The sequence below is a fragment of the Salmo salar genome, chromosome ssa07 (genome assembly GCF_905237065.1).
Source record: "Salmo salar chromosome ssa07, Ssal_v3.1, whole genome shotgun sequence".
NCBI classification, from domain to species: Eukaryota; Metazoa; Chordata; class Actinopteri; order Salmoniformes; family Salmonidae; genus Salmo; species Salmo salar.
The window spans coordinates 37,035,359-37,060,225 of NC_059448.1; the positions used below are offsets into that span (position 1 = coordinate 37,035,359).

At 42.0% G+C, this 24,867-nt stretch overlaps 4 protein-coding genes across 4 annotated transcripts; 2 read left to right on the forward strand and 2 right to left on the reverse strand.

The window, feature by feature from the left end:
* Window positions 1–704: 704 nt before the first annotated feature.
* On the reverse strand, window positions 705–4,786 carry LOC106609141 (V-type proton ATPase subunit F). Its single transcript, XM_014207620.2, has 2 exons — window positions 4,495–4,786; window positions 705–1,783 (listed from the first exon to the last, which is right to left on the reverse strand). The coding sequence occupies exons 1-2, from the start codon at window positions 4,650–4,652 to the stop codon at window positions 1,582–1,584; spliced, it is 360 nt and encodes a 119-aa protein (XP_014063095.1). The 5' UTR covers window positions 4,653–4,786; the 3' UTR covers window positions 705–1,581.
* Window positions 4,777–7,202, forward strand: LOC106609143 (ragulator complex protein LAMTOR4). The gene is made up of 4 exons (XM_014207621.2): window positions 4,777–5,058; window positions 5,297–5,380; window positions 5,488–5,605; window positions 5,714–7,202. Exons 1-4 carry the CDS (start codon window positions 5,056–5,058, stop codon window positions 5,809–5,811), a joined length of 303 nt encoding a protein of 100 aa, XP_014063096.1. The 5' UTR covers window positions 4,777–5,055; the 3' UTR covers window positions 5,812–7,202.
* A 658-nt stretch (window positions 7,203–7,860) lies between these two features.
* LOC106609140 (ADP-ribosylation factor 4) lies at window positions 7,861–11,580 on the reverse strand. Its single transcript, XM_014207619.2, has 6 exons — window positions 11,370–11,580; window positions 10,542–10,622; window positions 9,386–9,495; window positions 9,111–9,182; window positions 8,719–8,844; window positions 7,861–8,534 (listed from the first exon to the last, which is right to left on the reverse strand). The coding sequence occupies exons 1-6, from the start codon at window positions 11,434–11,436 to the stop codon at window positions 8,448–8,450; spliced, it is 543 nt and encodes a 180-aa protein (XP_014063094.1). The 5' UTR covers window positions 11,437–11,580; the 3' UTR covers window positions 7,861–8,447.
* Window positions 11,581–11,661: 81 nt separating this feature from the next.
* Window positions 11,662–23,989, forward strand: LOC106609139 (GRIP and coiled-coil domain-containing protein 1). The gene is made up of 3 exons (XM_014207618.2): window positions 11,662–11,958; window positions 16,869–18,049; window positions 21,338–23,989. Exons 2-3 carry the CDS (start codon window positions 16,943–16,945, stop codon window positions 22,718–22,720), a joined length of 2,490 nt encoding a protein of 829 aa, XP_014063093.1. The 5' UTR covers window positions 11,662–11,958; window positions 16,869–16,942; the 3' UTR covers window positions 22,721–23,989.
* Window positions 23,990–24,867: the final 878 nt, after the last annotated feature.

Sequence of the window (24,867 nt, forward strand, 5' to 3'; positions counted from 1 at the left end):
TTTGTGTGTTGGTGTTTGTCTCTGGTTCACTGAAGAACATGGGAGAAAATGTAATAACTCACATGTCCAGCAAGATAAATGATGAGGCCTGTCTCAAGGTTGTTCAAATATTTGCCAGTTGGATCACAGCATCCGTGTGTGCAGGCCCCTATATACTGTAACACATCAGGTTCAGTCTCAGGGTCAGGCTTTAATCATGGAAACCACTCTGAATCTGATTTGTCAGGGTTAATACACTGGGGTTTAAGTTTGTGCCACTGGCACAGAGATACTGGGAAGTACTTCACTTCTGCTTAAACTATGCAGTGAGAAGTTAAACAAACTTTGGCTTCATGGGAACTTTACCCCACTTCCCAAAAGAAACTAAGTGGTCTTGTCACATCATCAGGAAAGCTTGCATCTCTTTTGCAGACAGGGTTGGAGATATAAGTATAGTTGGTAGTGGGGTCTTATTATGACTGACATGTAACATTCCTGTCGTACTTCAGGCTACTAGCACTGTAAGGCTTTAGAATCAGTATGGAGGATTGCTGGATTTAATTTGAAGATTTTGTACAGTATGAAATAATAAAAGTCTTCCAAGCTAACACACAGGGAATTGTTTTGGCTTTTGTGAGATTGTGAATAGTGCGATTCTCTTCTAATATTAAACATTTAAGACAGTTGTGCTGGTCTTGATATTATCATTCATAACTTACACAGTACAGGTTGGATAGAATCATTTATTTTTGTAAACATCTATTGTTTTTTTACAGGTATAAGTTAAAACTGTCACAATCACAATACATTACAACAGGTAGTCATTTTGCAGTGCTTAACATACTGTTTTTTCAAGCTATTCATTTTTTTGTGGATTTTCTGTTGATGAGATGTACCCTGTGGATTGGGGAATAATAATGTACATTTCACCAGATGATGAAATGCTACTTTGCAGTTTTTTGTTGTTGTAAAGATCCAAATAGGGGCATTAGGAATGTTTCCATAAATGACAAATGCGAGGTTAAAACAGACAGTCATGGTCACATGCATGCTCTGACAAATGTTACACTCACTGAATTGCAGATGACTATCCACAATTCTTTGCCGAGATGTCTTATGCAAGCATACTCTCCCCAAGGTTATGACAAAATGAAGCAAGCATTTGACAAACAGACTGGATGAGACCACAAGATACAGTACCTGCGTAAGATTTCATACAACAGCATGAATAACCCGAAAAGGCATACAGCAAAACAATTCAACCATCAACGTGGTCAACGAATAGTAATACCGTAATGTTCCAGCCAAAGGAATGAAAAACTAAATACTACACCAAACAACATTCGATCTGGCGAAAGTGCATTGCCAGGTGGATGGAACAGGACCCAGGCAAGAGATGAGGTGGATTGTAGGGACCAATTATGGACTCAGTCAATATGGATAACACATGAAACTGCCATCAGGCCAATTCATACTTTACAGCCTTCCATAGCATTACACAAGATAACTCATTTAGGATCATGACAGTCTCCAAAGTCCCCCTCCTCCATCTCTGTCCCTGCCCAGACCGTGACCCTGCATCTTTGGGTAAGTGTTGTGTGTTTATCGGAAGTCCTCAGCGGAGAACATGCCCTTGGCCCTGCGTAGGATGGAGTCCTTGGAGGCGTCGTATGGGTGCTCCTTGGAGGGTATCTCCAGCACGGCAGGGATGGACTCCATGTGCTGGTCGATGGCGTGACGGATCATCTCTGCTATGAACTGGTTGATTAGGATGATACCGATGTCATTGCGAGTCAAGAAACTCCTGTGGGGGGCATGACAGAGGTAAATAAGTTACAGAGACGACGACAGTGAACATTACAGCGCAGGTCTGTAAACAACAAAAAACAAGGCATGTTGTCCAGCAGTATTTGAAGGTGTTATGATGAATCATATCACATAACTAAGCCTAATGGAACACAGATATCATGATACCACCTACCTACAGATTGTAACACACACAATGTGACACACACACACACACACACACACACACACAGTATCCATTATACTGGGAGTTACAGGTTAGGTACTGTTTGGTGTAGCACTGAGAATTTTCAATGCCAGTTGGTAACTGTCTAGATAACACCCGACATCCCCTATGCAATTACAAACATAATGGAGCATCAACTGTCTTCACCCTGTGTGCAAACAAGCTCACAGTTTGTCTGCTTTTAGGTATTTATCTTCAATCTCAAAATGAGGTAGATAGCTGGGTGGGTATAACGTTCAAAGTAGCATGATCAATTCACCTAGCTAACTAGCTGCCGAATAAGCATCAACTCAACACTTAGCTTATTCTTAATGTTTGTCCATAGGCTACCAGAGTGAGGACAGACATTTTTCGGAATAAACTTCATGAAATAGCCCACTCCCTACCCGGTGTAGTGCCGAAAATCTCCCCCCCATTCTCATTTACAACTGCGACCTAGCTAAGATAGAGCAAAGCAGTGCGACACAAACAACACAGAGTTACACATGAGAACTTGCTTGCTAGATGGGGTTGCCAACTTTCTCACTACCAAATAAGGGACAAAAGGTGGCGTGCCAGTGCACAGTGCCACGGCAGTGTGGGTACAGTGTTGTGTAAATGAACATACAGTGTATATTCATACTCAATTGGAAAGGCAAAACATTGTTATATTCCATTTAGTCTATAGCTTTACTAAAACTGTATAATTATGTAAACTTATGTGAATAAACAAAATAAATGATCAAAGAAATGACAATTTGAACCTTTACAGCAAAAAAAAAACAAATTTCAAATGCAAAAGAGGAAAAGAGGGGCATGAGTCACTCACCAAGTCTACTTTTTCCATGGATATTTTTTGCTGCTCTTGACTGATTCAAGCAGTCCTTTGTCCTTTTGCATAGCCAGAGAAAAGGCTTCACATGACAAGTCACAGTTCACAGATATTTCAAGTTCATTTTTGATCAGCTCTGTGCTGCATCTGTTTCTTGAGTCGGACCATTTAAATGGTCATCCGAGAGAAAATCCTCTCTACAAAGGCATTTGAGCCTGGCACACTGAGGACAAATGAGAATCCTGAACATGTTGATCAAGTTGGCTTTTGGAAAACTGCCACCCACTTCTCACTGGTGGATTTTGTGGTATCCTGTCTGGCTTTCTGTATTTTCTCCCGGCTAGCGCAAAACTCTTCATAGAGTTGGTCCATACTGACTGTCTCTGTCATTTTGAGGGCAACCACTTCAGTGAAGGAGAGCTCCTCATAGAGGCCGATCAGTTTCAGTTTCACCATTACATTTTCTGGTGAGAAGTCAAACCACTTGTCAATGTATGTAATGACAGTGTCATAGAACTTCAAAGTCCTGTTGCTGCTTGGACCTTTGTGCTGACAATTGTTTGTCCATCAGCTGCTTGGTCTGGTATCCAAAAAAGCTGTCCTGTTTCCGCTGAAGCATCTTCATTTGGAACGTTTGGACTTCCTCGTAAACATCTGTGATGCAGAGCGTTGTTTCCTCCAGCTTTTTTACAAGTTGGTCAAAAACACACCCCACATTGTTGAAAAAGCACAGAAATCTCTGCAGCTTCCGTTTTTTCTTCATACTCAAAAATACTCTTCAGTGCCACAGGACAGGTCTCCCCAAGGGACCTGAAGTATGAAGTAAGAGCTGGCCAGCTTTGCAGGAGACGATCCACTGACAGCTGATCGCAGGCGTACTTGCAGGCATTATGAGCTATGTGAGCTGGGCAATTAGCTTTCAGAATGCGATTGTTGGCACTGCTCAATAACTGGTAAACGGAGTGGTGTTTTCCAAAGTTGACATTATCTGCTGCATAGGCTGTGATGTGTCTAATATCCATTTCATGCTTTTCCAGACAGTTCATCAGCGCTTGATGTATGCCATTTGCAGTTTCATCACTGTCTTCATAAAAGTCAAGTAACTTGCACTGCACTCCATCAGACACAGAGAAATATCTCACGCACGCTGGAAACATTTTTCTATTTCCCTTGTTTATGGCATCACTGGCAACTGAGAAATACACGGGCTCACCTTCGGTCGGGGACAGATCATCCAACATATCCCGCACAGTCTTTGGTCCTAAAACATTCATTGTAATCATCTCAGCTTTCGTTCTTGCCAAGTGCATCATCTTCACAACATTTGAGTCATGAAACAAAGCACCGTTGAGCTCAAGGTTGCCAACAAACAACGCATACAAAGTAGCATGATCAATTCACCTAGCTAACTAGCTGCCAAATAGGCATCATCTCAACATGTAGCTCATTCTTAATGTTTGTCCATAGGCTACCAGAGTGAGGACAGACATTTCTCAGAAATAAACGTAATGAAATAACCCTATCCCTACCCGGTATCTTATTCTGCCGCTATACAACTGTATATGCGTTTGTTGGTAACCTTGTCATTTACGAAGTTTTTGGAACATATTCCTGTTGGGACGTTCAACAAATTATACCCACTCTAGATCGCTAGCTATAACTTAGCACTTACTTGAAGGTCTCCTCTATCTCTGCGATGCTTGTCTCCTTTTCGACCACCAAGAAATTCGGTTTACGATTTTTATTCAGCTCGCCAATGCCACCGAGTAGGAACCCGGTACACGTATCTTCATCACCAATGACGGCAATTAATTTACCTCGCCCTGCCATTATTTAATTCTACAAGATAAAATAGCAAAAACAAGCAATGACTGAATGTTCTTCCTTCTCTGAATCACGAAGCTGTCAGCTGACCAGTACTTCCGCTTTTGGGAGTTCTTTGGAGATGTCAGCTGTCACAAAACGCAGATAGTGCCATCTGTTGGTCTATAAAAATGTTTTATCATGAAATGGCGAGCAGGAAAAAAATGACTGTCTCTCAATGAAAATGTAATACATTGAATAGCTTTGAATAGTTTTGTAAAAAGAAAGTAGTGGTTTTGGTTTTATGCCTCACAAAGGACAAAATCCTTCTATATCGGAATGAGGTGACGTCACATCAGCTGATGAAGTCACGTGAAAAAAGAGAGGAAACGCAGCAGATGGGCTTACTCATAGGGCAAAACAAGTGAATATGGCAAGTATAAACGCTTATATTCTGATTTACTGCGACTCTGTATTGTGTAAAAGCAACGTATTTAGTGGTTCATACTGTTGTAGCGGCTACATTGTAGCCAATTTTTTTGTGTACTGTAGTGCGCGTGATAGTTTTCTGGCTTCGATGTCTCGCTAGCTAGCTAGCTGTAAACACAGATTTTTTGTATCTCTCCCACAGATCCTAACGTGTCCATGTATGTAATTTGTTTGTGTTTTAGACTACTAGCACTCTGACACAGGGTCTGGAGAGGATCCCTGATCAACTGGGTTATTTGGTGATCAGTGAGGATGGCGTATTGGCGGTATGTTCACACAAACATGCGTAGCTATATGTCCTGCCCTGTTGCAGCACGCCTATCTTCCACTCCATCTCATTCCCAACTGACTCCCTGTTATTCCCTTCTCTCAGTCTGCGGGGGAGCTGGAGAATGATGAGCACACAGCGGGGGTCATAATGCAGATGGTGCGGACGGCGTGTCGTTTCAGACTGCAGGGTGCTGCTGAGCCGCCCTTCAAACGCATGTCAGGTAAGTCAGACAACACACACCTGGGTCACTCACTCGCACGCACACACAGTATTGCTGCTCCCAACATGCCACTCTAACCAGACCTCCCTGTGTTTTATTTCTTCACAGTCATGCTAGAGGACTATGTGTACACAGTGACCGTGTCTGGTCAGAAGGTATTTGTGGTGAAACGTCAAAACAACCATCGGGAACCTGTAGTGGTGTAGAACCGTGTAGTGAAGATGGGTTGGGAGGACGAAGGACCACTCCAATCAACACACACACACACACACACACACACGAGGACAGGGACTCTGTAATCCACTGAACTGTTCCGTTCCTAGTTCTGTAAGGTTTCAGAACAACAGAAGAAAGCACATATAAAGTTATACTGAACAAAAATATAAATGCAACATACAACTATTTCAAAGATTTTACTGAGTTAAAGTTCATAGAAGGAAATCAGTCAATTGAAATAAAATCATTAGGCCCTAATCTATGGATTTCACAACTGGGCAGGGGTGCATCCTGGGATGCCAGGCCCAGACAATCAGAATAAGTTTTTCCCCAAAAAAGGGCTTTATTACAGACAGAAATACTCCTCAGCACCCCCCATTCCCCTACTCGGACGATCCCGCAGGTGAAGAAGCTAGATGTGGAGGTCCTGGGCTGGCGTGGTTACATGTGGTCTACGGTTGTGAGGCCAGTTGGATGTACTGCCAAATCCTCTAAAATGGAATTGGAGCCAGCTTATTCTAGAGAAATTAACATTAAATTATCTGGCAACAGCTCTGTTGGACATTCCTGAAGTCAGCATGCCAATTGCAGGCTCCCTCAGAACTTGAGACCTCTGTGGCATTGTGCTGTGTGACATAACTCCACATTTTAGAGGCCTTTTATTATCTCCAGCACAAGGTGCATCTTTGTAATGATCATGCTATTTAATCAGCTTCTTGATATGCCACACCTGTCAGGTGGGTGGATTATCTTGGCAAAGGAGAAATGCTAACTAACGGATGTAAACAAATTTGTGCACACAATTTGAGAGAAATAAGCTTTTTGTGTGTAATGAAAATTTCAGTGATCTTTTATTTCAGCTCATGAAACATGGGACAAACACTTTACATGTTAAGTTTATATTTTTGTTCAGTATAGATATTGAAGAATTCACATTGAATGGGCCACAATAGGCATCAAACTGCATGTGTAATCTTAATTGGTAACTTTGTAATGAGAAATGTAACAGAATAGTGCTGTGGTGTATTAGTCCCTACAGTATGTGACGATAATGAATTGTCGGTCTGTGTGTGGCAGGTAGACTGGAATTCAATCTATTCAGTTTATAGTATCAGCACACATGCTATTTAGTTTGAATGCTCCCAAACAACGTTTTGTTTAACATACTGAATGTTGCAGATAGAAATACCATGGATAGAGCTGGCATCTTTAAATACTCAATAGATCAGAAGCATGTCTTTTCTACGTAATACATTTCTATGTAGTAATGTTATGCCCTACTGAATGGAAATACATTTTTGGGGGTAACTCATGTTAAATTGTGGAAGATTTAGGGCTTTCTTATTTGATTACCTCATAAATCTTTACTTATGAACATCCACATGCTTTGAACTTGTTTATAAATGCAATTTTAATTTTGCACTGCTGAAATATCTCTGCCATTTCCTGTTTGCTAAAGTGCTAAAAGTTCTAATTTCAGTTTGACAAAACCAGCAAGTATAGTGTAGCGTTTTAACTGCTGTGAAATATTTTTTCTATAAAGCAAAATATATTTTAAGCTGTTGTAAATAAAGTACAAGATGCAAAAACTAAATGGAAGGTGAAGCATAGAAATAGCACACCGAACAAATCTACAGCTTCTTAGCCTTTCAAAAAATGACATATCTGTAACTCACGTTTCTGTGAATTTGGTCAGGTCGACCAAAAAGTTACAATGCAAACCATGCATATCTATGTAGGATTTTAATCTGAAGATTTAAGTGGGAGCACCTCTGAGGGGAATATAAAGACACGGGCATGGAACTGTTTTAAGAACTTAAGTGTTTTTTTCCTGCAAGAGGCAATTAACTTTTCATAAAGTATCAGTTGACAAACCTAATTAGAGAATCCACTCTTTGCTTAATGTACAAAAAAATTAAAACAGATTTAGGCTAAAATTGTTACTAAGAAACATTCAACTATTCAAGGTTCTCCATTCCTTCATGAACAACTATGTCCCACCTCATCCAATCAGAGAAGACAAATGACTGTTTCAACAATTGAGAAAAGAAAAATAACATTTTATTGCATCATAATGGCCTTTGAAATGACTGAAGGTCCTGCACTCTTCACATTGTTTAGGAATGGAACTGGCCTTCAGGTTCAGATCTCTGGAATGACTCAGTCAGGGGAGGCCATAGGGGTTTTACACCCGAAACCCAGCTCCATATACCGTTTCCAAACTCCCAGTATCCCAATACCCCCCCCCAACAAAATGTAGTGGCCCACCCTTCCATTCCACAATGATCAACATCAGCACACAACCATCATGTGAATCAATTTGTTATGTTTTTTTAAAACATGCAACTTAAAACAATTTTACTGTTGAAGTTGAGTGGCAAAAAGAAAAGATAATCTAAAACATCTGCATGTATGACAATGGGAATAAAAGGGAAGAATGATGAAAAAAGGTTTCAGAACAGGAACTGATCGCAAAGTCCATAACTGCAAGTTCTACCAGACAGACACACTGAATTTAAAAGGTTGCAGTTTTTTTCCCATTGATGAAATGCTCAGCCTGCACCCCTTCTACTCTTGCTCGCGTGTTCATATCTCGTTCGCTTCGGTCCTGCGATTTCTCCATTCTTTAGCGTTTCGACAGCTCGTTGGATAGCCAATCCAGTCCTTCGTATAGCCCAGTGCCCTGGGTAGCACAGGTAGCCTGGACATGCCACTGGAAGGAGAGACATAATGAGTTGCTGTACATAAAAGCCAGTAATGTCATACATATGAATAACTCTGCATAGCCACAGTGTATACTACATGGACCACATGTTTATCTGGTCAGAAATACATTTTACTATACAACTCTTTGGAAGGACTGTTCAAGTGTGTGTGAGAAAGAGAGGGATGCTCACAACTCTGCTGCGCAAGCTCTGCAGGCCCAGTTTGTCTGTGAGGTCGCTCACTGCCATAGCGTTGGGCAGGTCTTGTTTGTTTGCAAACACCAGCAACACTGCCTCCCTCAACTCATCCTCCTGCAGCTGTAGAGAGAAATAAATGAGAGAATTGGTTAGGAGGACAAGGGGAGGGAAACCATAGGCCACAGAAGGCTGTGTCTCAATGATCAGTCACAATGGCAACTATATAAATAACATTATTTACCATTGAATTAATGTTTATTTGCCCATGCCAACCATGAGCTCATTTTAGGTTCCTTTTCACAGAAATACTGCAAATGCCAACACAAAAATAGTACTGTTCCTTGACCAAAAACAGTAGCTTAAATAGACATGTATGCAACACTTACCATTTTAGACAGCTCTTCTGCCGACTCTGCTACTCTCTCTCTATCGTTGCTGTCCACTACGAAGATAAGGCCCTGTGAAGTCAAGGTTCAAAGGTCAGGCTACTGTTATTGTCTACTGTACATGTTCACTTAGCTTTTTGGATAAACAGGAGGTTCTTTTGACAGGGTCCATTCTGACACATTCTAGCACTATTTGTATAGTTGAATTAAGACATCAAAGATATGCTATGATGACCACTGATGTAGGTCACTGCTGTCACAGGTGTGTATCATACCTGTGTGTTCTGGAAGTAGTGCCTCCAGAGGGGGCGGATCTTGTCCTGACCGCCCACATCCCACACGGTGAAGCAAATGTTCTTGTACTCAACAGTCTCCACGTTAAAACCTGCTCGGTCACGGAAGAGCGAGAGAATCAGCAACAGGAATTCACACAGAGACTAGATCCAGTATCACCAGTCTGACCTCTACAGCATAAACAGCGCCGATCTAGATCATTATGGTAGAAATAAGGTTCTGTATGAATGATAACCTAATTAAAACCAATTTGCAATAGGAGTAAACTACTGCCTGTAGCTCAAATTGAAAATGAAAAACGATGGAATGGTGACCCAATTCTGTCTGATCTTAGGTGGGACAAACCATTATTTTCTTCCCTACTTATTTTGTCTGGGTGTTTAGATACTTATCAACGAATTTGCTCCATCAAAAGAGCCCCCTCACCCAGCAAGCCCCAACAGCTCTGGCGCATGGAGGCAGTGCAGCCATCTCTTTTTTTAATTTTATTTAACAAGGTAAGTCAGTTAAGAACAAATTCTTATTTACAATGATGGCCTACTCCGGCCAAATCCGGACGACGTTGGGCCAATTGTGCGCTGCCCTATGGGACTCCAAATCACGGCCGGATGTGATACAGCCTGGATTCGAACCAGGCTGTATCACCTCTTGCACTGAGATGCAGTGCCTTAGACTGCTGTGCCCAGAACTATGGTCATGAAAGGTTTAAAACCATTCAGTTCTATACCTCACCATCATGTCCAAAAATATTTTTTTCTTAAATTTGACAGACTGAATTGTCGAGTGCACAGCTCTGTGTGGACCTTAATGTCCATTTCCATAAACATTAAACAGGGTAGGCCTACATCCCTGAACAATTGGACTTGGTTACCATGGCATCAAAGATTGGGCTCAGTGTGTGTGTGTGTGTGTGTGTGTGTGTGTGTGTGTCATGCTACGTCAGTCACCAGAACAAGACATCAAAAGAAATCTTAATAATTTGCCCACAAGCTCAATGAGAAAGCAAGTCCCCCATTTAAAATCAGATTACTGAGGAGATGCTTTTAAAGACAGTGCCAGGAGTTGAGAAGACCCATGTTTTGCATATGGTTGTGTATGCTAGAGATCTATCCATCTTTGGCTCTGAGATTTTCTTACCAATGGTTGGAATAGTGGTTACAATCTCCCCCAGCTTCAGTTTGTAGAGAATAGTGGTCTTTCCAGCAGCGTCCAAACCAACTACAGAAGAAAATATTAATGTCAACAAACTTCCCAATCATAATAAACCCAGATGTGTTTGTTTGTATGGAAAATACGTAACCTAACAACAAAAAACAAGCAAGACAAACATATTGTACTGCAACTTCATGAAAGAGATAGGTAGCTATTACAAGAGGTCTTATCTCGTGTCAAATGAAATCCCTGACAGCTGACAGAGGGGGTGCTTGGTTTTCCATCATCAGCTGTCAAACTGCAATGATTTGGACAACGTATATACCTATATAGGGTAACAACTGTGCCTTCAGCTCAAATTAGGATCCGCATCCACAAAATATAGGCTAACACATAGGTGGACAAGTTATGTTAAGAGTGATGGAAATGAGTCTAGATATGTTGTATTAAACTAGGTACCCATTATAAAAAGCTCACTACATCTACACGCTTGTATAGTCCTGAGATGTGACGTAACTAAGCCATTCGTTGGTATTAAGTGAACAAAACAGTAATTATTGTGCAATAGCACAAATAGCTATCCATTTTCCTGCCTAAGCCTGAGTGTTATCCTAGCTAGTCTGTGTTTTTACTCCGATTGCTCTCAAACGAGTAATGTTTACGTTACAAGACATATAGCAAGACAGGTGAACAGGTAGTTTACTATAACTGTAATATTTCACAAAAAGCAAAGTACATCCCTGAAAATGTCAACCCCCTCCCACTAGCTAGCTAACGTTAGCTAGCAGACAGGTTGATAAAAGGATTGCTCACCCATAAGTATCCTCATCTGTTTTTTGCCGAAAAGCCTGGAAAATATCGACGAAATTGTTAGCCCCATGTTGTGAAAGAGCTCCGCGTGACGATAATAAAATAGAAAACCAAAGCTGTTTATTGTAACCAGACAGAGAGCGGGTGCAGCTTTCCTTTCGCAGTCTTTTCAGATGCCACGTCCAGGCCAACGCGGAATAAATGACGTCATCGCTTTCACATAACTTTATTCACAGACGAGAGTCTTCATTCATTTTTTCCCTCTCTCCTTCATTTTGCACCATGTCGCTATCGTTTATTGAGTTTTTCATTGTACAATGCATACAGTGTATAGTATCAAAATGTGCACAGAAGTCGTTTATTGAGATTTTCATTGCACAATGCATACAGTGTATAGTATCAAAATGTGCTCAGAAGTAGTTAATTGAGAATGTTGAATACAGAGAATCTTCTGTATTTGACAGATAACGGATTATTTCGACCTTCGCAAGATGGCCGCTTTTACAGACTGCTTCTGGTACATTCTTTCCTACTGTGAAGAACAGGAAGTAGCTTGGAAAACCATCGTTTATTGACACGTCGTATTCCGAATGTGAGTGTACTTTAAAGTTATGATATAGCACATTCTGATTGTATTATTGTACATTTGATTATACATCAGTGTATCGAACTGTTTGTTGAAAATGGTGTGCTGTCGAAGAGAGCGAGGTCTTTCGTGAAGCCCATTCCAGATGGTTGTGTAATTTAGCATGACAACTAACTAACAAGCTGGTCTGTTTACTTTACAAGACAGATTTCAACAGACATGGACAGACGTCCTTATGGGCAGACTAGTTGCAAATAATAATAATGTATTATTCGACAGCTAACAGTTAGAGACAGTATTAACACAGAACGGTACAGTGCTTCAGAAAGTTTTCATACCCCTTGCCTTATTACACATTGTTGTTACAGCCTGAATTCAAAATGGATTAAATATTATCACCCATCTACACACAATACCCCATAGTGACAAAGTGAAAACATGTTTTTAGTACATTTTTGCACATTTATTGAAAATGAAAATACAGAAATGTATCATTTCAAATCAAATTTTATTTGTCACGTGCGCCGAATACAACAGGTGTAGACCTTACAGTGAAATGCTTACTTACAAGCCCTTAACCAACAATGCAGTTAAGAGCATACCCCCAAAAAAGAAAGAGATAAAAGTAACAATTAAAGAGCAGCAGTAAAATAACAATAGCGAGGCTATATACAGGGGGTATTGGTACAGAGTCAATGTGCGGGGGCACCGGTGTGGAGGTAATATGTACATGTAGGTAGAGTTATTAAAGTGACTATGCATAGATAATAACAGAGAGTAGCAGCAGCGTAGAGGAGGGGGGGGGGCAATGCAAATAGTCTGGGTAGCCATTTGATTAGATGTTATGGAGTCTTATGACTTGAGGGGAGAAGCCTCTTGGACCTAGACTTGGCGCTCCGGTACCGCTTGCCGTGCGGTAGCAGAGAGAACAGTCTATGACTAGGGTGGCTGGAGTCTTTGACAATATTTAGGGCCTTCCTCTGCCACCGCCTGGTATAGAGGACCTGGATGGCAGGAGCTTGGCCCTGGTGATGTACTGGGGCCACTACCCTCTGTAGTGCATTAAGGTCAGAGGCCGAGCAGTTGCCATACCAGGTAGTGATGCAACCCGTCAGTATGCTCTCGATGGTGCAGCTGTAAAACCTTTTGAGGATCTGAGGACCCATGGCAAATTTTTTCAGTCTCCTGAATAGGTTCTGTCGTGCCCTCTTTACAACTGTCTTGGTGTGCTTGGACCATGTTAGTTTGTTGGTGATTTGGACACCAAGGAACTTGAAGCTCTCAACCTGTCCTCCTTTTTCTGTAGTCCACAATAATCTGTCTTGATCACGTTGAGGGAGAGGTTGTTGTCCTTGCGCCACACGGTCAGGTCTCTGACCTCCTCCCTATAGGCTGTCTCATCATTGTCGGTGATCAGGCATGACTCCAACACCATCATTAAGTTTGCCGATGACACAACAGTGGTCACAACAGAGCTTCAAGTTCCTTGGTGTCCACATCACCAACAAGCGGTACCGGAGCGCCACGGCAAGCGGTACCGGAGCGCCACAACAGTTTGCCGCAAACTTAATGATGGTGTTGGAGTCATGCCTGGCCGACAGTCACATACGTATTCACACCCCTTTGCTATGACACTACAAATTGCATCCAATTTCCTTTGATCATCCTTGAGATGTCACTACAACTTGATTGGAGTCCACCTGTGGCTAATTCAATTGTTTGGATATGATTTAGAAAGAAACACAGCTGCCTATATAAGGCCCCACAGTTGACATTGCATGTCAGAGCAGAAACTATACCATGAAGTCCAACGAACTGTCCGTAGATCTCTGAGATAGAATTGTCATGAGGCATACAGTACCAGTCAAAAGTTTGGAAACACCTACTTATTTCAGGGTTTTTCTTTATTTTACTATTTTCTACATTGTAGAATAATAGTGAAGACATCAAAACTATGAAATAACACATATGGTATCCTGTAGTAATCAAAGAAGTGTTAAACAAATAAAAATATATTTTATATTTGAGATTGTTCAAAGTAGCCACCATTTGCCTTGATGACAACTTTGCACACTCTTGGCATTCTCTCAACCAGCTTCATGAGGTAGTCACCTGGAATGCATTTCAATTAACAGGTATACCTTGTTAAAAGTTAATTTATGGAATTTCTTTCCTCTTTAATGCGTTTGAGCCTATCAACTGTGTTGTTACAAGGTAGGGTTGGTATACAGAAGATAGCCCTATTTGGTAAAAGACCAAGTCCACATTATGGCAAGAACAGCTCAAATAAGCAAAGAGAAATAACAGTCCATCATTACTTTAAGACATGAAGGTCAGTCAATACGGAAAATGTCAAGAACTTTGAACGTTTCTTCAAGTGCAGTCGCAAAAAAAACATCAAGCGCTATGATGAAACTGGCTCTCATGAGTAGGTGTGTCCAAACTTTTGACTGGTACTATCTGGGGAAGGGTATAAAACAGTTTCTAGAGTGTTGAAAGTTTCCAGGCAAAAAATAACATGATCTGGGAGATGACCAAGAATCCAATGACCACTCTGACAGAACAATGGAGTTCCTTGGCTGAGATGGGAGAACCTGCCAGAAGGACAAGTCTCTACAGCACTTCACCAATTGGGCTTTATTAAAGAGTGGTCAGATGGAAGCCACTCCTGAGAAAAAGGCACATGACAGAATGCATGTAGTTTGCAAAAAGCTACGTGAAAGACTGTGAGATCATAAGGCAAAAGATTCTCTGGTCTGATGAGACACGAAGTGAACTCTTTGGCCTGAATGCAAAGCGCTATGTCTGGAGAAAACCAGTCACAGCTCATCACCCATCTAACACCATCCCTACCGTGAAGCATGTTGATGGCAGCATCATGCTATGGAGATGCTTTTCAGCAGCAGGGACTGAGAGATTTATAAGGATAGAGGGACCAATGAATGGAGCCAAATACAGACAAATCCTTGAAGAGAACCTGCTTCAGAGTGCAAATGATATTAGACTAGGGGAGAAGATTTACGTTCCAACAGGACAATGACCCCAAGTAGACACATCTCAACATCAACTGTTCAGTAGAGACTATATGAATCAGGCCTTCGTGGTTGAATTTATGCAAACAAACCACTACTAAAGGACACCAATAATAATAATAATAATAATAAGAGACTTGCTTGGGCCAAGAAACACAAGCAATGGACATTAGACCGGTGGAAATCTGTCCTTTGGTCTGATGAGTCCAAATGTGAGATTTTTGGTTCCAACCGCTGTGTCTTTGTGAGACACAGAGAAGGTGAACAGATCATTTCTGCATGTGTGGTTCCCACCATGAAGCATGGAGGAGGTATGAGGGTGCATTGCTGGTGACACTGTCAGTGATTTATTTACAATTCAAGGCACACTTAACCAGCATGGCTACCACAGCATTCTGCAGCGATACGCCATCCCATCTGGTTTGCGCTTAGTGCTACTATCATTTTGTTTTTCAACAGGACAATGACACAACACACCTCCAGGCTGTGTAAGGGCTATTTGACCTAGAAGAAGAGTGATGGAGTACTGCATCAGATGACATGTCCTCCACAATCCCCCGACCTCAACCAAATTGAGATGGTTTGGGATGAGTCGGATCGCAGAGTGAAGGAAAAGCAGCCAACAAGTGCTCAGCATATGTGGGAACTCCTTCAAGACTGTTGGAAAAGCATTCCAGGTGAAGCTGGTTGAGACATTGCCAAGAGTGTGCAAAGCTGTCATCAAGGCAAAGAGTGGCTATTTGAAGAATATCAAATATATTTGGATTTGTTTTACACTTTTTTGGTTACAACATGATTCCATATGTGTTATTTCATAGTTTGATGTCTTCACTATTATTCTACAATGTAGAAAATAGTAAAAATAAAGAAAAACCCTTTAATGAGTAGGTGTTCAAAACCTTTGACTGGTAGTGTACAGCCAAAGCAATGCTGGAATGGCTTCAGAACAAGAATGTGAAAGTCCTTGACTTGAATCCCATTGAAAATATGTGGAAAAACTTGAAGATTGCTGTTCACCACCGCTCCCCATTGAACTTAACAGAATTTGAGAAAATCTGCAAGAAAGAATGGGAGAAAATCCCCCAAATCCAGATGTGCAAAGTTGATAGACATACCCAAGACATCTTAAAGATGTAATCGCCAAAGGTGTTTCTCCTAAGTATTGATTCAGTGGTGTGAATACTTTTATTTTCAATAGATTTGCAAACATTTCTAAAAACATATTTTCACTTTGTCATTATGGGGTATTGTGTGTAGATGGGTGAGAAAAAAATGATTTCATCTATTTTAAATTCGGGCTGTAACACAACAAAATGTGGAATAAGTCAAGGGGTATGAATACTTTCTGAAGGCAATGTATTGTTAGGTTCTTATTTTTCAGAGTAAATAACTCACGGACACAAGAGAAGCTTTAACCAAGATTAATTCTTCCCAAAGGTTCTGTACAGCTGTAAGCAGACAGCAAAACATTTCTCACATCACAGTTATATACCTCCTACTTAAGACACTCCCTCTCTCTAATCCTTAGTTTATGGTTTAACAGGAAAAGAGTAACAAGATCCCAAACCCTTATTACTCCCTTCAGGTGACCTGTCCTCACCTCCTGACCTCAACCCCTCCATCTAATCCACAGATGTCCAACTGTCTTTCCTGTATCAACACGGTGCTCTGCTCCTGTCCCCCAACACATTCCAACACATTCCACAGCTATCTGTCCTTCTACAGAGAACCCTTAACTTTCTCCTTTGACTCTATCATTTATATAATATCTCAATGTTCAAAATGTCAAACCCAACAGTATCTTTGGCACTAACGTTAGCGTGCTACTATTTTATGTTTTATCATGCTGTCTAACAATGGTTCTTCTTACTATATCCCATGCAGGGTTTTGAGCCAGCAATCATGGATCTCAGCTGAAAGTCAAGCAACTGAAAATAAAACCAAAAATCCATTGAGCCATGGAGAAGTTTGGGATGAGCTTTGGGGGTGGCCCCAGCAAGAAGGAGCTTGTGGACGCCATAGAGACTCAGAGAAAGCAGTTGGTCCAGTATCAAACACGCTTCAAGGATGTGGTCAGGGCCTACAAGAGCCTGCTGAAGGAGAAGGAGGCTCTGGAGGCTAGTCTGAAGGTATTGACCGTCTCCCAGGAGGTTGACCTCAGCCAGCGTGGAGATGACGGCTCTGCCAGTGGCAGCCATATGACCTATGACTTCCCAGATGATCACTGCTCCATGCACAGCGAGGACAGTCTGGACACAGCAGCCTCCGCCGACACTGCTACCAGCGCTACCAGTGGGAGCACCAAGGGCGACCAGGCTGAAGAGGAGCAGGGTAGTAGCCCAGGAGAGATGGGGGCGACCGGGCCTGGTGGCCCCTCAGTGTCCCAGAGGTCTGAGGAGGCTAGTGGGTCAGAGAGCGGTATCAGCTCCAGCAGTAGTGGAGGGTCTGAGGTTCAGCAGCACCAAACACCCCCACCCACCTCTTCTATGGAGGCTGACCGGAGGGTCCTCCAGCTGAAGACCCAACTGACCACCCTGACCAGCTCCCTGGCCACGGTCACGCAGGAAAAGTCCAGGATGGAGGCCAACTTCCAGGCCGACAAGCGGAAGATCAAGCAGGACATGGATGCGCTCCAGGGAAGGTTGGAGGAGGCCAGGAGGCAGCATGAAGCAGAGATCCATACCCTGCATGAGCAGCTGGCGGAGAGCAAGGCTCGTGTTATCACCCAGCAGCATGAGAGAGAGCAGGAGCAGGGTAACCACGCCCTCATGCTCAGAGAGCTCCAGAAATTGCTGCAGGAGGAGAGAAGCCAAAGGCAGGATGCCGAGCTTCGGCTGGAGGACACTAGGGCGGTCCTGCTGGAGGTCACACAGGCCGCAGATCGGGGGCACGATTATGAGGCCCGGCTAAAGGAGGTGACCCAGCAGAGGGAGGAGATGAGGAGGAGCCTTCAGACTGCGGAGGCAGAGAGGAACAAGCCAGACCCACGGGTGGAGGAGCTGCAGCGGGAGCTGATGGCACTCAAGAACCACTTTCAGCAGCAGATGCAGCATGAGATCAGAAAGGTATGGTAATGCTTAGGAAGGACTGCAGGGTAAATCCATTTGAATTCAATCACATTTTAACAGCATTTAAAGAACACTTTCCATGCATGTTTCCTCATGGAGAGGTGGTCAGAAAGGGACTTTTTGGAAGGTACTCAGTTGACCCATTTTTCTTACAAGCAATTCCATGGTAACGGAATTACGCTTTGACTCCGATTTTTCACTTGAAAATGTGTGCCAAACAAAACCATTGATTTCAGAGTTTAACATACCATACAACTCTATACACAGGGACTAATTTGAACAATTTACACAGCATTTCACAAAAACACATTTACTGGAAGAAATGTGCAGATGCTAAGTTTGGTAACAGAATTACAGTAAAATCTCCCTCCGTTTTTTATCCAACCACGTTTTCCAAACACTCTGTTAAATATCTTCTCTGAATTAAGATTCAAAGATGTCTGCAGAAAGAATTGGTTGTCAGCTATGACATGACACCTTGAGTTAAAAAAAGTTATGTTATTGAACTACAGTAGGTGAAGTAGATTTCCAAACGGTAACGGAATTACATCATAGGTCCCTGATCTGTACTATCCAGAAATGCATAATTATGGATATGAATACCATTCTCTTTATGGTGATATATCCTGAATAGGTGCGCAAAGGTAGACATATGCAATATCTTTCTTTTGCACATTCGGGTATTATTCTACACATTGGCTAATATTATAATGAGCTTACATTTACATTTTAGTCATTTAGCAGACGCTCTTATCCAGAGCGAGAGCTCTGCCCCCAAACAATACCACATTTGGTTGGTCTTTACCAGACCAAATCTGAACCAATCATAGAAGTCTTATGTTTCACAAGTGTGGACATCACAGTAGAGTTCAGTAAAGTAGATCTGTACAGTACAATGAAGTACATTATACTGTACTGTACAGTACTTTTCTTTACTGTGCTCTACTGTACTGTGCTGTCCAAACTTGTGAAACATAAAGTCTATGATTGGTTCAGATTTGGTCCGGCCAGGGCGGACTGACAAAATTTCAAGAACTTTTCAACGTCCGTGGACATCTGATGTCTGTCGGTGCTCAGCGGGCGAGGATTCTTTTTACAGGAAATGGAAAGGGGGTAGGTGTCAGTAAGAGCCAGGAGATTGTAGCCAATTCAATTGCGTTAATTCCGTTACAGGTTTTATAAAAGATTTACGAGTTTGAATCCCTTATTCATTCATAAACAAACTTGATATCAGTAAAAACACTAACTAATTGGTAGGTCTACCTTGTTACTTCTGTGAACTTTCATTATCCTCCCTCGTGAGGGAGAGAAATTAGAAAATATTTTAAAATGTGGGTTTTTAGTGACAGAATTACAAGGCAATGTTTATTAAACTTACAAAAGGCAAATTTATCCAAAACGAAATGTGTTGACATTAGTTGGCAGGGGTCTTTACTTCATTATTGTGTTTTGATGTATTTATAATACCTTTTTAAGACTTTTTCTGGTAGATGTTGTTTAAGACCTCTTTTCCATGTGTTTAACCAGAAATCAAAGCCTTTGCTTATTCCAAATTTCTAGGATGGAAAATTGTTGAAAAATGTAATTTCACAAAAATATACTATTTTGACACTCAATTTGACATGCTCCTGTTTATTTTATTTACCCTTATTTTACCAGATAAGTTGACTGAGAACATATTCCCTTTTACACCAACGACCTGGGGAATAGTTACAGGGGGGAGGAGAGGGGAGGAATGACCCAATTGGAAACTGGGGATGATTAGGTGGCCATTGTGGTATTAGGGTCAGATTGGGAATTTAGCCAGGACACCGGGGTTAACACCCCTACTCTTACGATAAGTGCCATGGGATCTTTAATGACCATAGAGAGTCAGGACACCCGTTTTCACGTCCCATCCGAAAGACGGCACTTCACATGTTGGTGCTCGTGTCTATTTAAAGATGGACATACCCATACCCTACCATACCATTAGACATCCATGTCTTCATCACTGTAAAATATTCAGTTTGATATAATTTAACAGCTTCCTAACAGGGTTGTCAAACTTTCATAATTTCTTTAAAAAAATAGTTTTAAAATAAAAATGTACTTTTTTAACCTTCAACGTCAATTATCTAAAAACGTGAACTCAGATTTTTTATATTTTTTATATTTGCACATGTTGTAGCTTAGACTGTACTTTACATCAGCTGAGGTGTTTTTGAATACAGGGTGGGTGTCATTTCAATCATAGAAATGTAATTCATAGAACGGACCTATCCCTTCAGACCACTGCAATTTAGCTGGTACATAATTTAAATTGAACTTCTAATTACTACCACAAAGATGGTCACCTGTCCACATACCGTTGAATGTCAATTTAAATGGTCATGTCTATTCTATTATCTATATTTCTATGATTTCAATAGGTTTCCTATGGAGGCTTGAAAGTGTAATTTAAAACCGATATTCCCATTCAAGTCAACATTCTCTGATGTGTGGACCTCCAACCATCTTTGGGGTACCATTTGAAAGTTGACGTTTCAATTTTATTCCCATTTTAGTACATTTATCAGCCAAAACTTGACCCCCACCCTGTATTAAAGAGCATGTTGTCTCAACCGATGGCGGTAACAACACAAAAACCTTAGATTATGTAAAATAGGGTCTAAGATACAGCGTATGCAAATAATCTGAGTTTACGCGTATTTATATAATTGATGTTTCAAGTAAAAAAATTACATTTTAAGGAAACATTTTTTTTTCAAGAAATTATAAAATAGTTTGACAACCCTGATTTTAAGCTTTTAAATGATACCAATCTCCACAGTTTATCTTTTCCAGTGATGAAAACATGGATGTCTCATGGTATGGTGGGATATGCAAAAATAGGTCAACTCTGAGCACCTACATCTCTTGAATGTTTTGGCATTCAGTTTCAAAACGTCACTTTCTGAGCGCTTCTATAATGGGTAAATATGTATGGGGGGTTTCGTTCAAATCAAAAGGGGTGCTGTCAGAAAGTGATTGCGTTCAAATGGATTTACCCTGCACTGATTTTACAAATGTATCCTGTATTAAGGTGAATGACTTAAACATATCTAAAATCTTTGATGACCTGAATTTTAACACTGTATTCAACAACCCTTGATAAAACATAAATGCCATGGCAGAGAATAACATGGCATTATAAGGACATTATAAAGTTCAGGGAGAGGAAGAAAGAACACAAATGTACTGTTGTCTTCCATTGTCTATTTGTGTCTCATGGCTGTCATTTGCCTGTCCCCTCTCTATCTGCAGGTGTCGCAGGCAGAGGAGCGTCTGCAGGGGCAATCCCAGCTGGAGGAGGGCCGTGTGGCCAGCCTGGAGTTGCGAGTGTCTGAGCTGTCTGAGCTGCTTGGGGCCTGCGAGAAGGCCCGGCAGAGGGACCAGCAGAACGCTCACTGGCTGAGAGAGCGCATCCTGCAGCTGGACACGGAGAACAAGACCCTGGCCATCGCCGCTTCCACCCGTGGTTCCACCCTGGACCTCAGCATGGACGAGGCCAACCTGGACGTGAAAGTGCTGAAGGAGCGCCTGGAGAAGGTGAAGAGACTTCTTCTGCTAGCCACACAGAGGAACCACCCAGAGCAGACCATGGAGATAGAGAAGCTGGCTGAGATGGAGGGGCGGCTGGGTCAGGGGACGGGCAGTGGGGGGGAGTCATCAGACGGGGAGAAGGCCTCTGCGCTGTACTACCAGCAGGAACTGCGGCAGCTGAAGGAGGAGTTTGAGCGCTACAAGGTGCGGGCGCAGGTGGTGCTGAAGAACAAGAACGCTAAAGACTGCAGCCTCGCCAAAGAGCTGGAGGAGGCCCGTGACCAGCTGGCTGAGCTCAAGGAGAAGTACATCAACCTGCGTATCCATGGCGACGAGGCGGAGGCCAAGCACCGCCGGGAGCTGGAGGAGTGTCAGCAGGGGAAAGGGATGCTGCAGCAGGGTCATAAACAGGAGCTTGACCGGGCTGAGGCCCAATACAGAGAGAGCCTCCTCAGGCTGGAGGGGGAACTGCACCGGCAGAGGGACCGCACCATGGCCCTGCTGCAAGAGAAGGACCAGGAGTTGGAGAAGCTGAAGTCTATCGGCTACAGTCTCGCTGGTTACAGAAGCCACCACAGCGACGAAGGAGAAACGGGGGCGGACTCCAGAGCGACCGCGGACAGCGGCAGCAACAACAACAGCAACAACGCCAACAACATGGATGACTTGGCGCAGGAGGAGAGTGACATCATCACCCATGCATTGCGGCTGGCGGGGCCCAACGAGCCCACGCTCCTCCTGTACGCCGAGCAGCTGGCAAGAAAGGAGGTGGAGATCGGCTCGCTGCGGCGGCAGAAGCACCGGCTAGAGGAGGACGTGCACCAGCTGCAGGGGAGGCTGATCGCCAACGGGGAGCGATACGACGAGGAGGTGGCTGAGCTCCGCGGCCAGCTGGACAAACGGCACAGGGACCAGGGCAGGGAGGGGGCCAACCTGGAGTACCTCAAGAACGTAATCTACAAGTTCCTCACCCTTCAGGACACCAGGGGGCGTCAGCAGACCCTCACAGCCATACTGACCATCCTGCACTTCAGCCCTCAGGAGAAGCAGGCGGTGGTCAAACAGCATCAGAACCAGGCGTGGTGGACGGCAGGGATGAGGTAATGATGATGATGATGGAGAAGAATTCAGCTCCTCACTCTGCAAATAATGAGAACTCATTTGAAACAATCCCCCGACAGTCAACAAGTGTGTGTTGTTTAGTTTTCCTGAATAAAGTCTATTTATTTTGGTGTGTTGTTTTCCCAGGATTCCGGTGTGGTGTCACATATAACGCAATCATTTTGAATAAAGTCTTGAGGAAAATAAAATGTAATCAACTGTGTCAAAGCTCAAATGTTGATTGCCATTTCATTTTCCTCAAGACTTTATACAAAATGATTACTTTATGTGTGAAAGAAGCACACAAAACATTGGATTTTGCAATCTAATGAGTGGATATAGAAGTGTGGGTTTGCATTTGCCACTATGTGAAGCTGCATGTTTGGTTGTTTTGATTCTTTGATAAGATAGAATCATAGCATGAGGCTCACATCTGTGTTTCTGTCAAAAGAAGGTAACCAAATATTGACCGTTCTTACACAGGGACAAGGACAGAATCTGTTCACTTTTAGATAACAAAGCTCAGTCTAATAATTGGGCTGTCTGTGTAAACACAGCCATAATTATGTTAAAGGAAAGATTCCCTGTTCAAGCAGGCAGAAATACATGATGAGTTTTCCGTCATATTGAAATAAAACCAATTAGTGGAAAAAATTATGCAAAACTCTTCATACCGACTGTATTTCTGTCTGCTTGAAGGGCGAATCACTCCGATACACATGAAAACATGAAATGACCCTGGGAATCGATAGAACATTGCTCAGAGATGCACAAATACGATAGAAGATTCTAAATGGGTAAATCTTTCCTATTAATACTGAGTGCAGAACTCTCTGTCTGTAGTTTGAAGGAAGTTGCTAACTAACGTTAGCGCAATTGCTAACTAGCGTTCACACAATGACTGGAAGTCTATGGTAACTGCTATTATGCTAGTAGATACCTTAGACTTCCAGTCATTGTGCTAACACTAGTTAGCATTGGCTCGCTAAACTAACTTCATAAAGTCATAAAAATGGTGTCCATGAGTTCATCTGACTCTGGGGAAGTAGATAAAGGGCTTCATTGCCAAAATCTCAAAGTGTCCCTTTAATGCTAGATCTTCTGTATGTGTTGTACATAATATGATAATCTGAGGGCTAAAAAGCTGAATACTTTGGTTGGTAATTAAAGTATTTTCTAGTATACAGTTTTGTGTGGATAATACAATGCTTATTGTTGAAATGCATATTTTTGATTCCCTCAACATGAAAATTAAACAATTTTTCTCAGCGATTCTGTAAACGTGTGCGTGCATGGATGTATCACAGCCTTTGAGTTGTCATTCAGCACAGTTGTTTCCAAATGTTATTAGTAACGCTAACAGTATATTTGCATCTGAAGCCATTTTTTTTATATAAAAAAATATATAACTATAGGTTATTATAAATAAGTAAACACCAGGATCCAAATAGTATATCAGTATTATCAATACCCTTATCTGAAAACTGCAGTTTACTGCTTCCCTAGTGACCAAATGCCATTACAGTACTTCACAAAACAAACTGAAGAAAAAGTATTTAAGTACCACATATACTGTACCTATTTGAGAAACAATAGGGCTGTGTTTACGCAGGCAGCCCAATTCTGATATTTTTTTCCACTAATTGGTCTTTTGACCAATCAGATCTTTTCACATCTGATCTGATTAGTCAAAAAAACAATTAGGCATTCCAATTATGATTTTTTCCCCTATGTAAACACAGGCCTAGTAGACAGACAAAAGGGAGTGCAGTGAGTGAGGTAGAAGCCCTGATCAGCTGCATTTGTTTTACATTCACTGGTAACCTGCAATGTAATGAGTGGTTGTAGTTTAGGAAAGATATTAGCTGATGGATGAATATCTTAGCAGAATTAGCTTGGAGCTGGTGTGGCTTTGGCTAGGATTGGCACTGTCAACTTCTTAAAAAACCTTGCCCATACCCACAAGAGATAATGCATGTATTACGTGTGTTTTATGCACTCATTGACCACTATAACGTTAAAGAAATAAGCTCAGTTTCAGCCATGTCTACTGTGCACCAAGTACACTACATGGCCAAAAGTATGTGGACAACTGCTCGTCAAACATCTCATTCCAAAATCATGGGCATTGACATAGAGTGGGTCCCCTC